Source organism: Gouania willdenowi, chromosome 19 (genome assembly GCF_900634775.1).
Source record: "Gouania willdenowi chromosome 19, fGouWil2.1, whole genome shotgun sequence".
Classification (NCBI taxonomy): Eukaryota; Metazoa; Chordata; class Actinopteri; order Blenniiformes; family Gobiesocidae; genus Gouania; species Gouania willdenowi.
In genome coordinates this window covers 19,596,414-19,611,933 of record NC_041062.1, presented here as the reverse complement: position 1 = coordinate 19,611,933, position 15,520 = coordinate 19,596,414, and the positions used below count along the sequence as shown (strand labels likewise).

Below are 15,520 nucleotides of genomic sequence, written 5' to 3'. Positions count from 1 at the left end.
AATTCATCTTTAATTCAGAATAAAAGTTAAATCCTCTTTAAACTAACCTTGTAAACACTCATTTCCTAATGCAAATTAAATTCTGAATTACACACACACACAGTTAATTATTGATATTTTTATTACTCACCTGAGTCACAAACTTTGCCCACAGTTTTTACACATTTTTAACTTATCCTGAGTTACCATGACTAAAATTTGGCATCTACCTTAAAAATAAAAAAAAACATAAATTTTTGATTAATAATTTATAATAAAAAAATATTATACACACAAATGCAAATATGCTAAATGTCCATGGTCAAAATGTTCATGCAAGAAAATAATTTAATTTTATAATAAGGTTAAATTTATAAAATAAAAATATCCCTTGTACAATGTTCTTATTTTATTTATATATTTCTTTTTTTGTGTGTGTGTTTTTTTTATGTAGTTTTGGTTATTGAACTGTATTGTGTGGTCATGTTTGTAAATGTTGTGCATTATAACTGTATAACTGAGGAAGTTATTTTGTTATTTTGTTTGTAAGAAAGACTAATTAAATTAAAAAAAAAAAAAAAAAAGATAAAAAAATAAAAACGTGAACTGAAGATCGGTCTACATAAAAGGCACCATCTGTAACTTATGCATTATAAATCATTGTGTTGTCATTGGTTAATATTTCTGTACTTTGCATATTCTTTGGAGTGCTGTTTTGGTGGATGGCTAGTTGTTAGCATCAGATAAATGTGCCAGTCCTATAGTTAATAATAATACCTTGTGTGTAGTGCAGACATAATTACATTTATTTGCATGTATATATGGTCATTTCAGCATTTGAGGTGTTTTTATGTTAATTATATTCACCCCATGGATGATTTACCCTTTATCGCTATAATAAATAATTAAATCAAGCCGGTAAAAAAAAAAGTGTCTTTTTTCACGCAAAACTTTATTGGTAAAAAACTTTTTAATGTCAAGGCAAAAACAAGCTTTTACAAAGTGATGTCAAATAAACAAAAATATTTAAAGAAAAATAACTGTTTGCATTATTATTCACCCCCTGGAAGTCAATATTTATACTGAACAAAAATATAAACGCGAGTTAAATTGATCTATAGTGAAATATGCTCACCAATAGTGTTTTATTAGTGTACTGAATTATTTTGTTTTGCTCAATTCTCGTGACGCACTTCCCATTAACCACTCACTGTGAGATTACACCGATATATTGTGATATTTTTTCGCATTATTGATTATCAATATGCTCACGCTAAGTATCGATTTATTTATTTTTAAAATTTTTAAAATTTGTCACTGTTTGTTGAAGGAACCAATATATTGTTTAGTGGAATATTGCACTATAATGGTGTCACTGGTAAGAAAGACCCTATTATTGTTTACAGAAAGCACTATTGGAGATACTTATTTGTATACATTGGTGTGTTGACACTTATTTACAGAAATGTTGCACTAAAATAGTGTCACTGTTCATAGGACAAATTTTCAATTAGTTTTCTTTCAGAGATATAAAATGAAAATTGTAATTTTTGACCATTATATCGATAATCGCAGTGTCGTCATATTGTGAGCTAATTGTTATGGTGAGCTTTGTATCGTATGGTGAGGTTCCCACCCCTACTCTCGTAACCCCGTTTCTATGAGTAATATGAGTGAGATGTCTCACTATATTATGTTTACCTATATTAGGCACTGTTATCTTTCAGTTGTTATGTCTTTGTATCCTTTTAATTTGTAATATTTAAATATAACAAAAATAACCCTGAGATGATTGATTGATGGATCTTCTTGTCTCCTTATTCTGACTCATAACTGTATTACTTTTGCCTTGTCTTGTTCAGAGGTGATGCTTTGAGGCAGGGATCTTCGTGGCGCTCTTCCCGTTGGCTCGGAGCCTTGCTGCTGGTGGCCGTGAATGTGTGCCTCGGAGCCACATGGCTCTATGTGACCACTTCAGACAGTGACATCACAGAGACTTTGGTAGGACAGGGTGAGATCGTCTCTCCTGAGCCCAGAGTTTTCACCGTGAAGTGTTCCGAGGACTATGAGAACTACAAACGTTATGCAGGTGAGACCCAAATCTCTGTCACCTTATAATAATAGTATTAATAATAATATCTTTATTTTTATATAGCGCTTTTCAAAAAGCTCAAACACTTAACAATGGAAGTACAGATAAATAGAAAAGAGTACATCTAATAATGAAAGTTTAACTATTAAAAGTAGTTTTAACCATTAAAAGCAAGTCTGAATAGATGAATAGACCTTAATCTCTTGCTGGGGTGGTATTGAACCAATTATATACCAGTGCCAGACAAACTGTTTTGATGCAGAATTAGGGTTTTTTTATGTCTGACTTTTAAAAACCCTCAATTGGGAATTAAGTTTGCCATCATAGATCCAACCACTAGATGGCAATATAACACTAGTGTATATCATGATAATGATAATGGGAAGAGATGCAACTTTTAGGTTCAACCACCACGAGAGTCGTGGTATTTATTTCTGTTCACACTGAATACTTGGATTGGTGGGATGACTGGATTACAAAATATTTCAAATTAAACCTTAATATTTGTTTGGTGTAATTTAGCTTTTGCACAACCATCTAGAAAATTCCATTGTTAGGAAAAGCCTTGCTCTGTCCTACATATTATGGCTTTTCCAAAAGTCTTTTATTTATTGCACTATGAAAACTTATGAAAATATTAAGATGCAGTATGGAAATGTATCAGCCTTAAATGTATGGCGTGTGTGTTTGAGTCTACAGATTACACTGCAGGAGAACTTTGAGAAAATATATCAACAGAAAGCCAGAGGATTGACCTGAAAAGTTACAGATTTCTTTGTTTGCAAATACATTTTTCTGTATCTGATGGATGTGGAGCGTCCCAATGCTCTGAGATTGTTCTGAGATCACCACTCATTTTCCTCCCCCAGGATGCACACCTCAAAAGTGTGGCCGTGCCATCATAGACAGCCTGGTGACCAGGGACGAGGCTCATGTTCTCAGGAGGTAAACAGCTCCACCTTTCCCTCACAATAAGCAAACTTCTGCCACTATAATCTGACCTTATCCTGCCTCTGACTCACGGGCTGGCACTGGCTGGGTCTGAGGGAGGAGTGAGTACATCATCCTTTTATTGTGACTGATCTTTTTCTAGATAATCTACTGCTCATTCCAGTCAGGCACCGTACCAAAATCCTGAAAGTAGCTGCTGTGAAACCTCTGTTAAAAAGAGAACACTGTGGATGCCTCTATACTGGCTAACCATAGACCAGGGATGGGTAACTCTAACACAACCACAAAAATGTGATTGTATCTTATCTGAGGGCCACATGATCAGCATTCATGTCAGCATTTAGAATAATGACCAATCAGAGCATTAAAACACAGGACAAAAGGTTTTTGTCTTTTTTTGTGTCTTTGTCTTTGGTTTTGATGTTTTCTTTGTTTTTATTCATTTTGTGTGTCTTAGGGGTCATTATGTTTGTTTTTTGTTTTAGTTTCATGTATTTTTTCTGCATTATTGTTTGTTGATTTGTGCCTTTTTGGGGTCACTTTCTGTGTTTTTGTTGTTGTTTTCTGTATTTTTCTGTCATTTTGTGTATTTTGCTAATAGTTTGTGTGTCTTTGAGCTATTCTGTAAAATGTTGTTTTTGTGTGTTCTTGTGGTCATTTTGTTTAAGTGATTGTTGTGTCTGTCTTTGTTGTGATTTTTTGTTTTATGAGTCATTTTGTGCATTTCTTTTGGAATTTTTTGTGTACTTTGTGCATTTTGCTGCCAATTTGTGTGTTTCGGGACTTATATTGTGAATTATGTTGGGTCTCATATTCCTACCAGTTTCTTGAATTCCAGTTTTTGGGGATTTGCTTTGGGTGCCCAGTTGCCCATGTCTACTATAGACTAATCGACAACCTTCCTTTCATGGCCAAGATCATTGAGAAGGTGGTCTTCAAACAACTGAGTCAATTCTTAACCTTCAATAAAATATTTGATGAATGTCAGTCAGATCTCAGTGCTGCATTTGACTCTGTGGACCATAACATTTTGTTGCACAGATTGCAAATCTTGGTTAGGGTTTGTCTCATTTCAGTTGGAGTGAACATGCAAGTAGGGGTGTCCCGGTCCGATATTGATATCGGATATTGGTCCGATAACAGCCAGAAAACGAATATTGTATTTTATCGGACTGCATCTAAATCCTTCAATATAATATATATTGGTTTTTTTGGCTTTATTTTTTTCAATATCTTCCATTTTATTTTTTTATTTAATTTTATATTCAATCATATAATATTCTTATACTAAAAGGTGTGTGTGTGTGTGTGTGTGGGGGGGGGGGGGGGGGGGGGGGTTATAATAAACCTGTTGTTGGTTAAATTACAAAATGTATAGAAGATGAATTAAACTGCTATAAAAAAAAATTGAATTAGTATGTTCATTGTTGCCGTGGATCCTCAAAAAGTCTTAAAAAGCATTACATTCATGAAACTAAAAATAAGGCCTTAATTGTTATAAAAATGTCTTGAATCATTGTTTCAAAAGTCTTACATTTATTTATGTATTTTTTTTTTTCCCAAGTCTTACATTTTAACACATGTTTGATTTTATGATTGTAATTGGTCTCAGAATTTCAAAATAAATGGTAACATTAATTAAAAAAAAAAAAAAAATAGTAATATATACAGGCAATTTTTATTAAATTTACATTTTCCCATGTTGTTTATACATATATATATATGTATAAACAACATGGGAAAATGTAAATTTAATGAAAATTGCCTGTCCAACAAATAATTTTAGCATTTTTGTTGTTTTTATAGATTTATGGCTATTTTTGTAGTCATCTTGAGTTTTTAGAGTGATTTTGATTAATTTAGTCTCTTTTATTTTTGTATTTCACTGTCATTTTGTGTGTTTGTGTGTGTTCACTTTGGGGGCTGCACTAGACACTAAAAAAAAAATTCCCCTAACCCTATGTACAGTAATTGATGTGGTGTTTTTTTTTCCCCCAATTATGTTTACTGTAAAGTTGGTCTTATATTTGCTTTCAAATGACAATAAAAAGTCTTAAAAAGTCTTAAATTTGATTTGACTAAAGCTATAGGAACCCTGTATGTTGCTTTTGTATTTCGGCACTAACTTCACCCCTTTTCTCTTGCTCCCATGTCATACATGGTATATATATATATATCCCTGTATGTTTCAGCTCATAGATAATTGATGGAGTGATCTGAGCTAGAGACATCATATACATGATTTCATTGACTTTTCAAAGCAGTTGGGAGACTTTCTCTCTGTCTTTGAAACTATTCAAAGATGGGGGAGGGGTCTGCTGGTGCCTATTCCACTTGGCATCAGGCGCTAGGTGGGGGTACACCTTGGACAGGGCAACACACAACCTGACAGACAACCATTCACCATTTTTTTTTTTTATTACAACGTAAACTTAAACAACGTTTCACACTCCCAGTCACTCCTACGGGCAATTGAGAGACTCTAATCCACCTAATCAACTTTGTGGGAGGAAACAAGCATGGTGAGAACATGCAAACTCCACGCAAAAAACACCCAAGTGTCCACCCCAGAGCTTTGAACCTAAGACATATAGATTATTATGGGAAGAGAATCTAATGCACCATGTTTTTGTTTCTCTCAACCCTTGCAGGCTTCTATTCTGGACCTGCATTCTGGAGCTTTGTCAATGGGAAAACAGTTTGTCAATATCTACAGGTGGGAAAAGACAACGTAACATGCACATTTCTCACTAAAAGCTGTTTTTTTTTTCTATCCATCTGCCTGATGTGTCTGACTGGCTTTGTGATTACCTGTGACAGGTATTTTGGGGATCAGATCAGCAATGTGTTTACAGCAGAGGATTTCAAACTTTACAGACACATCATTTTATACAGTTTTGCACTTTCAATCGAGGTAAAACAGACGTTTAGATCAGATCAGACTTTAGAAAAAAAATATTACACTGATTAATGTTCCACGGGAACATAAATATTTAAGGTTTGCCAGAGCTTTGCAGTTTAAGGTACCAGATCAGCTTTAGGAAAACCATCTTCCTTCTGCATTAAAATCATTATCACCTTTTAAATGATTGTTTTCCCCTTTTGGAGGTAGACAAGTGCTCTGAACAATTAAAGAGTAACTAAACCCCTGCTTTCTCCTGACCTGCCACTAAGAGGTAAATTAAAAAAAAATGCCTTGATTATGGGCGGGGCTCCTGGAGCAGTTAAGACACGCCCCAGTCTATACTATAAAATCTCCAATGAACAATCTATGCTATGTTAACTAGCTACTCATTACTCAATATACCTCTATATTCACTCTTCTCTCAATCCAACCTACTCACTATAGCTGAATAAAAATATTAATTTAATCGGTTGGTCTTTTGAGCCCGGGGCAGCGCCTGGGTTCACAATAGTGGCTTTTGCACCCACATGGTAAATGGTAAATGGACTTGATTTTATATAGCGCTTTATCACCACACTGAAGCAGTCTCAAAGCGCTTTACATATCAGCTCATTCACCCAAGCTACATTTTTGATTACTCCTAATTTTGTTTTCTTTTAGTGCAGTTGCTTTTGTGTAGTTGTTTCTTATGCACTTGTAGCTGAATTATTTTTGTTTTTATCCTCAGGGACGTGCGTGGGCGGATTCAGGCGGTTATCGCTGAGACTTTTGGGCTCGACCCCACACTAATGTATCTCACCAAACCCACTTTCTTCTCGCGAATCAACAGTACAGCAGCCAAGACCCAACACGACGAGTACTGGCACCCTCACATCGACAAGGTAAAAAAAAAAAAAGAAGAAAAGAACACAATCAGCTTGTGCAGACTTAATGAAAATGATGTGAGAAGTGTCTTTGATGGCCAAAGTAAATTGACAGATCCTGGAAGGCTCTCATTGTAGCAGTCAGTGCAGCCCTCACTCATGTCCTTATGGATCATGTAGCGGCTAGAACTCAAATTCAGGTACAAGCTGTGGAAATAAGTTTCTGAAAGGCGGCTGGGTTTCAACTAGGGATGTAACGATTCACTCAACTCCCGATATGATTCGATTCACGATACTGGGTTCACGATACAATTCTCTTACGATTTGTTTTACAAAATGGTTCTGTAGACAAATGATGACTGAAAAATATTCCTTTATTTTTTTGAAAATACTGTACTATTTTCCTTTTATTTTTCATTTCCAAAAGAATCCCTTGATAAACTGTTCAAAACAATGCAATTTAACTAAAAATAAATATTGAATGAAATAAATAAAGAAATAATACAAATGAAGAAGAAGCTTATTAATTGGTTCTGTAGTAAACAATGCAAAACTGCATAATAGTTCTTTTTCTTTTTAAAAGTGCAACTGAAAATGTATTTTGTGCCTTAACAATTGGACTTTAAAAAAAAAAACAGTCATTGCATTGTATTTGTTTCGACCAGCAGAGGGCGCTGGTAACCCAGTGGTCGATTGGCATGCAGATATTCTTGCAGTGAAGAAGAGATGCTACGTGCTAGCAGACAGAGCTAATAGAAAAATGTGACTTTTACAGATATTCACGTAATATTACAGATATTCTTTCGGTGCTAAAGGGGTATGGAATCATTTATGAACATGTTTAAGAGTAGATGGCGGCTAACGATGCTACCGTGGAATAAAAGGATTAGATGCGTATTAGAATAATGCAAAGGCAAAGTGTTTGTTTGAATATTGGGGTGGTCGGGATTCAGAAAAAAATTTACAAAATGCATGCAATTTCCTGCATTCTGGTGCATTTTAGCCTCACGAACAAGTAAAAAATCTTAATGAAAACATTGGTACGATAATCTTACTGAACTCAGTCACACTTCGGTCACAACAGTGCGTAATGAAAAAACAAACTGTATTTCTTTTCTTTTTATTTCGTGTTGCAACAAATACATCACAGAATTACAGGGTTGATACAGGCAGAAGCAAGTCAAATGTATTGCTTTTTTAATGCCATTTTATTTTCAATGCTCACATACTACATTTAAATGCCACAAAAAAAAAGATCAGTGTATATTTAATTTAAGATTTGCAAACATTTGAGCAGCAGCCACAGCAAACTTTTGACCCCTCCATGCACCTGCTATTGAGTGAGGGTGAAAGGAGGAGGGGTGGGCGAACGCTTCGTGTGTGGGGCATTCCTGTCAAGTTTTGGATTTGAAATAATGGGAATTTTTCTGGTGCCCGCTACGAGTCGTCCCACCACCCCAACCAAGCTCAGTATTAATTATATTTTAAGACAAGTGTACAGAAAATCTAAAATAGATACTTGTCAACCTCTTACTAAATACAATTCAGTGATTAGAATCTGGTAGGCCGACCTTTGTTGACATTGAAATGCTGTGAACATTCCTACTAGGGCTGAGCGATATGGACCAAAACTCATCTCAATATTTTTTTTCAAAATATACAGTATAAATCTCAATTTTATTTCAAATTAAGTCTGACCTGAAAGACAATTCTGGGTTAGATTTGCTGATGCAAAATGCTACACAGGTTCATTTATTAACAAACGACAGCACAATATGTGCCACTTTTGCCTTTTTCACCTGTAAGGGATGGAAGCTACCAAGTGTGCAGCTGGAAAGGGGTGCGTCTTATAAATGTGTTACTTATTTTGTCATTAAATGGTTGTAAAATACATCACACATCAACGTAGGAAATGTTAAATTAAATGTTTTGGAATTTATGTTTGGACAAAAACATTGAGGGGGTTAAATTAGTTGGATTTAAATAATGGGGGGGTTGTAACCCCCCATCCCCCCTGTGTTTTAGGCCTTATGGAATAAGGTATTAATCGATTCTCCTGGCCAGGTATTTCCTGGGTTTTTCTTCTTGTTATGATAAGATGCTTTTAGATAAGTGCATAAGACTGCAGTATTCCTGGAAAGATCAATTACCCGAGACGACACACTGTTCAAGATGAATATCAGAACAGTAGTCTATCACAGTGATTCTCAACCGGTGGGTCGGGACCCAAAAGTGGGTCGCGGGCCTGTACTGGGTGGGTCGTGGACATCTGGTCAAAAATGGATTCATATCTATTTGTCTGTCATGTTAGGTTTGTCTTTTATTTTGACAGGCATGCTGTGAAATGCATTTTGCACAGGAAAATATATAGATTTATGCTTTAGTTCACAGTTCACCAAGACAAATTCCTCGTGTGTATTCAACACATTACTTGGTCAATAAAGTTGATTCTGATTCTGATTAAAAAATGTTATATACATAATAAAATTATAAAACAGCTATTTTTGAAAAAATGAATTTGGTTGGTTGAATTCTAAAAAAAAAAAAAAAAAGTCGGTCGCAATTTAATGACCGTGGCAAAATGTGGTTGAGAACCCCTGGTCTATCAGACACTGAATGGAATGAGAAATGCATTGATTTTGACCAATAAATGTCTAATATTCATAAATTTGAAGGGAGTTGCACTGATAAAGGATTGGACATAATAACATGGTGTTATGATTTTAACACTGCCTGAGACTTTACATGTCCCGACATCCAGATTCTTTAATACAAAAAAGGTAAAAAGGGTATATTTATAATTAAATGTAATGCAATATTTATGAATACATATATATATATGTATATATATATTTTAGTGCTGGGATTTTATCGTGTTAATTGCGATTAATTACTTACGAAAAGTAAGGCACAAAAAAAAATCCTCTAGCCTCTGCTACCACCTTAGTGCTAAACATGTAGCAGCTAGCACGGACCGACAACTTCAAACTAAATTCATCAGCTTCATTATTTATTTTAAGCTTTCTTGGTTCAGCCTACTGCTTTTGAGCATTCAATGTGAATTGCTCAAATAAACTAAACTAAAATGTATTTCATGCCACGGATATTCTCTAACTATTTTGCACTGTTTCCGCTTCTCTGGAATGTTCTGTACCAAGTGCTGTTTTTTAGTTTAATACAAAAAAAAAAATGTTTTACAAGGTTTACAAAAAATCCAGAAAAGCATAATTATATCTTACAAAGATTTAAGTTTTTGCTTCGTGAACAATAGAATCATAATATTCTTTATTCATATTGTACATTATGTTAGCACTCATTGAATTCCATTTAAATGGAAAAATGTCACATATTGTTAGGCGGTTAGTTTAGTGATTACAAAGTCTATAATTGATTAGATACATTTTTTGTTTTTTTTTTACACATTATTTTTTGTAATATTTAAAAGACAAGGTTAAGTTTACACAAAGCAATAGGTGAACCCTGTCAATGCTGATCCGTTAACTTCTATTTACAGACGACACATTTTCTTATTCTTTCATGTTAATTTTAACAGCAGACTTTGACTCAGTCTTAGTTTCAGAATTCTGACGAACAATTAATTAGATTTTAGTCTTTCAAAATATTTTTAGTTCAAGGTTGACAAAAGAAAAAAAAGACTATTGAACTCAGTCTATAGCAGACTAAAATGACTTCTCCATTATGTAATTTAACTTCAACCTTCACCTTCCACACAGAGATGACTTCTGATTGGCTCATTTAACATCAAGCCAGCCTCTTCACAATATTCCCTGGTTTGATTTTAAATTACTTTTTATTAATATAAGGCTTTTAAGAACATATTTCTCAATTGTAAAGTCAAAGTCAAATAAATTCTTTGGATTTCTGACCTTGTTTGCTCTTTTTTTTTTTTTTGCCCAAGCCAAGGATCACATATATCCTAAATTTAGCTTTACATATGTTTTGAATTCTGCACCACAAAGTCTGCGAATCTTTTTAAACGGCTTCATTTCTGATTGTGAGCAGGTTCTTTGCTTACTGATGGCTAGGAAAAACATAAAACACCCGATGTTATAGAAACGTTCGTTATCTTTTTTCTTAGCAGCAAACCTGTAAATGACTTCATCTAATCGTTTGACTCTGGCTGAAGAATGACATTAAATAAATACCAATGCTGTCACTCAGCTAATCTGCCTGAAAACAAAGTATGTAGGGAAAAACTCAGCAAAGTCCATATAAATCCGTCATCAGTTTTCACTTAAAAAAGCTTAGAGTGGTCATCAATAGATATATAATTGGCAGCACCTGAAAAATGTGTCAATTGATTTAATGTAATAGAAGGTAAAATGAGGAGTTTAATATAAGTTTGGAAAGAATATAGTATCTGTGTGAAGCTTGCATGTTACCTTCAGGTACTTCAGTTTCCTTCACAATTAAACACATGCTGAGGACAGTGGTTAAAGTTAATTAATGATTAGAATGCACCAAATGTGGTGTGAGGATAACAATTTGAGATAATGAAGTAGCAGTTTCTCAGAAATGGATTATACGAATCTTAATCCAATCAAAGATTAGGCAAACATCTGGCAAACAACTTCAATGTCCCTCAGCCATGTTGGAAATGTCACACCAACGTGCTACTCACATTAAGTTTAACATATAATCGAGTATGTAGTGCGTTCACTTTAGAGCTGCAACTAACGATTATCTTTGTCGTCGACTAATCTAGCAATAATTTTTTCGAGGAGTCACGATTGTTGTGTTTGTTTTAAAGCACATATTTTTGAATCGCTATTTTAACCCACCGGCTTAAATCCTCACACCTGTGAAGTCACTCTGTTGTACTATGACAGCATGTGTTACGCTGCGTCACGAAATGTCCGTACGTCCAGATTACATACAAAGTCAATGTATAGATGCAGCCTAGATGCAAAATCTTTCCTGTGCAGCGGTGCGGTCCGATACGCGCGTCAAGAGCGTTGGCCGTGCGCCTGATTTTTACGCACATTTGCAAGAGTTGAAAATATTGAACTCCTGCGACTGTTTCGCATGATGAAAGCCAATCAGAGACTTCGTTGACGATGACGTCAGGCCGTCAACACGGACACCGGTCTGTTCACCCATTCAACCATGGAGTAGAAGCTGTGTGACCACCTGGAGCTCTATGACACGGCCTTTATAACCGGGACCGGACGAGGAAGGATTAGGCGTGGAGGAGAATCAGCGAGGAGGTGGTCGTAGCAGGTAAAAGTTCTCTCTGTAGTTTCATCTTTGAAAGTCAGCACTGAGCAAGGATAGCATTAGCCCCTAATCACACCGGCTTTTTTCACTGGTGGTTTATGTTTATTAGAGGAGAAAAAGGAGCGCAGCTTCTCGTTTCAGCAGGCAGTGAAACTTATCGAGTTGGATGTGTCGCAGGTGAGCGTTGCTTCGCTTCAGACGTGCGTATGAAGCGAATTGGGGACATTTTTTGATCCTGCGGACCCTGCAGTACGTTTCGTACAGCAGATGCGTCCGGTGCCGCAGAAGACGCAATCAGTGTGAACGCAGCATTACAGAAAGGAAATAAAACAATGACAGGACAAAATAATGCATTTGTGATAGTTGTATTTTCAACATCACAATAAGAAGATAAATTAATTAAATAAAGATAAAAAACTATTTTTATTCAGCAAATTCGAGTTTTTTAAATTTTTTTTATTTTTTTTTTTTTATTTAATTCAATTTTTTTTCCCACCACAGTTTTTTTCGGACTTTTTCACATTTCGTCCTTGTGGGTTTCCGTAGTGCGATTTGAGCCAGCCCCCTCTTTGTTTACATGTGTTTAATCTTTGAGTAGGCTATATGTGTGCCACAGGCATGTTTAATGTTTTATTCACACTATGCTGAGATGCTAAGAGAAGTTTATTTTTTAATAGTAATTATGTTATAAAATATGTAGTAATTGAAGCTACTGTGAAGTTGCTGTTGCACTTTTGCTTAAACCTGGGTTAAAGCTTGAAATAGTTGAATGACAGTTAAATGACCTCATTTACTTTTTATTTTAAGATTGTTCTATGCATTTTAACTCTTGAGGACAATCACAGCAATAAGGCTGCACTTTTGACAGTATATCTGACGTCTGCAGTCATTTTTAAGTGCATTGAAAATCGAAAAAAATGGAAAATCGAATTGAAACTCAAATTTTTCTTTAAAAAATCTGACATTTTTTTGGGGGGCAAAATCGCCCAGCCCTAACGTGACTTATGATCTCAACTTTCCTCTGGACATGAAGAACGTGTATCACCAGGTGCGGGGTGCTTGTGCAGGGTGCTTTATCTTGTTAAATGTTCCCACACAAAAATATTTTTTTTTATTTTTTCACTTAATCTTTTTTTTTTCTTATGTCATAGATTATCGTAGATTGATTTCTGACCAATATATTGATAATCGCAGTACCATCATATCGTGAGATAATCGTTATTGTGAGCTTTGTATCACGTATCGTATCGTGAGGTTCCCACCCCTAATGCTGAGACAGGTTTTCCCAGTCAGACTCAAAATCCAACTTGTACCAGATTCGACCATCTGGAGGTACTAGAGAGCCCGAAGTCATGGACCGTGGAGTCGCCAACTTTTCTTCCTGGTCGAATGTTAGTGACATAGGCCCCAGTTAACTCCATGAAGTCATTGTGGAATAGCTGGGTGACCTTGTATGGGGATGGATGCAGACGTGCAGTCTCAAAGATGACAATGTAGTCACGTGGAGTGTGAATATCTTTGATGGTGCGCCGTTCAATGACGCTATGCATGGAGTCACACTCCATTTGTGTGTGCCTTGCAACCAGAAACTTTTGTTCTATTGTGACACTATATATGAACTAGTTTACCAGATGACTCAAAGAGAAGGGCTAATGCTTCATTTGTGGTCAGCCTCTTTCTCATGCGGTCCGCCATCTTTGTATGTGGCGGCAAAAATGCCTAAGTCAAAGAGATGACTAAGGCAGACAGTGATTTTAGACTCCAACAAGCGTTCTGATAGGCTGAGGACATAGGCCAGGGGTCTGCAACCTGTGGCTCTGGAGCCTAATGTGGCTCTTTGACTCTTTTGCAATGGCTCCCTATAGCTTTACCAGAGGCTGTTAATGACAAATAAAATCAAGATATAAATAATTGTTAACCTAAAAATAAATCACGTTGTGCAATGACTCAGCTCCTTCTTACTTCACCTCCTGTAACATCTACAGACCATCAACTTTCCTACACGTGTGGCTAACCTTAAGTTTTAAATTCCTGGTAAGATAATTAAACCAACAAAACACTATTCTGGAAGAAAATAGAGATTTTTAATTGTGTGGGAACAGATTCATTTAACTGCCAATGTGCTGGTTAAATATGCATGCTTTATGTGTGGCAAGAAATGAGTAATTAGCATGTGTTGATCACATGATCACGTTACTTTTTGTAGCCTTTCAAATATATTGTTGCCATTTACATGATCAATATAAATTAAATCAAATTGTATTCTATATAATTTTAACTGTATAGAATTGAATACACTGTATTATATTATTTGGCTCCAGGAGGACTTTAATCCAGGTGAAATGAGGTGAGATGAGGTTAATTGGTTCCTTGTAGAGTAAAGGTTGCAGACCCCTGACATAGGCAATAAGGCAGGGTGATGCAGCAGTGGTAGGAGACTAAAGTTAGGCAGATATCACAATTTGGGGGGGGGAACAAAACAAAATTAAACAAAATAAAATAAAATAAAGTAAAGTTTAAAGAGTAGGGGTGTTAGGGTTAGTTAACTAACTAAATGAATAGTTAGTATGGCTCTGGTGCTCAGTTATAGTTTCCAGGAAGGCAGAGACAGGTCAGAGGTCAGGATCTGAGAGCGTTTCAGATCCTAAAAGGTGCTGCTGCACAATCACACAATGGTTAGGTGTGGGTTAGTGAGCTTTTAGCCATGCCTAGCTCAATGTTATCTGTAGCCCATTCACACGTGAGTGGGAAAATATGAGGCTGAAAGAAAAGCAGGAAGTATTAATTCGATTCTCCTTTCCTGGAGCAAGGAGAAGCATAGCTGGAGTTGCAGTGATTCTCAAACTGTGGTACGTCTACTACCAGTGGTACGCTGATACCTGGTGAGAAGCAACAATTTGGGAACCACTGTTTACAAGGACATGCAAGTCAGACGGAGAAGTGTGGAGTGTGACTACATGTCTTCTCAAGATGAATATATACAATTGGGAGACATGGAGATGTGAGAAAGCTAAATAAGTTTAACCAAATAAATAAATAATGTTATTTATTTATTTAAATTGTTTGTTTTATTTTTCTTTGCTATCTCTTATTTATGAAGGAGAAATCTTATTCTATCCTTTATTTATTCTGAATAATGTTAACACTCCACACCTAATAAAATAACCTAATTATTTTATTGAGCTGAATTTGTCAGTTCATTTATTTCATTATTTTCCCCCATAATTATTATTTGAGATGTAATTTACTTAATTTTGAAGGTCAATTGGTGGCAAAAGTGTCTCCTATTCCGTGTCTGAACCAGAGTTAAGCAAGATTATTGGCCCTTCAAGGTTAGACAGAATTAAAGTTAAGTTAAGTCGAACAATCATATTGTCTTTTGCTCTCTGTGTTTATCCCATTCGTAGGAGTGACGAGCCCTAGCACGGTTTGGAGAGCTTCCTTAAATGCTTGGAAGTTACTTAACTTTAAACTATCTCTTATATCAATCAA

General features: G+C 35.6%; 1 protein-coding gene across 1 annotated transcript; it reads left to right on the top strand.

Moving 5' to 3' along the window:
• Positions 1–1,599: 1,599 nt before the first annotated feature.
• On the top strand, positions 1,600–13,432 carry LOC114481859 (2-oxoglutarate and iron-dependent oxygenase domain-containing protein 3-like). The gene is made up of 8 exons (XM_028476917.1): positions 1,600–1,625; positions 1,842–2,068; positions 2,941–3,019; positions 3,084–3,123; positions 5,674–5,738; positions 5,843–5,903; positions 6,659–6,808; positions 13,283–13,432. The coding sequence occupies exons 1-8, from the start codon at positions 1,600–1,602 to the stop codon at positions 13,430–13,432; spliced, it is 798 nt and encodes a 265-aa protein (XP_028332718.1).
• Positions 13,433–15,520: the final 2,088 nt, after the last annotated feature.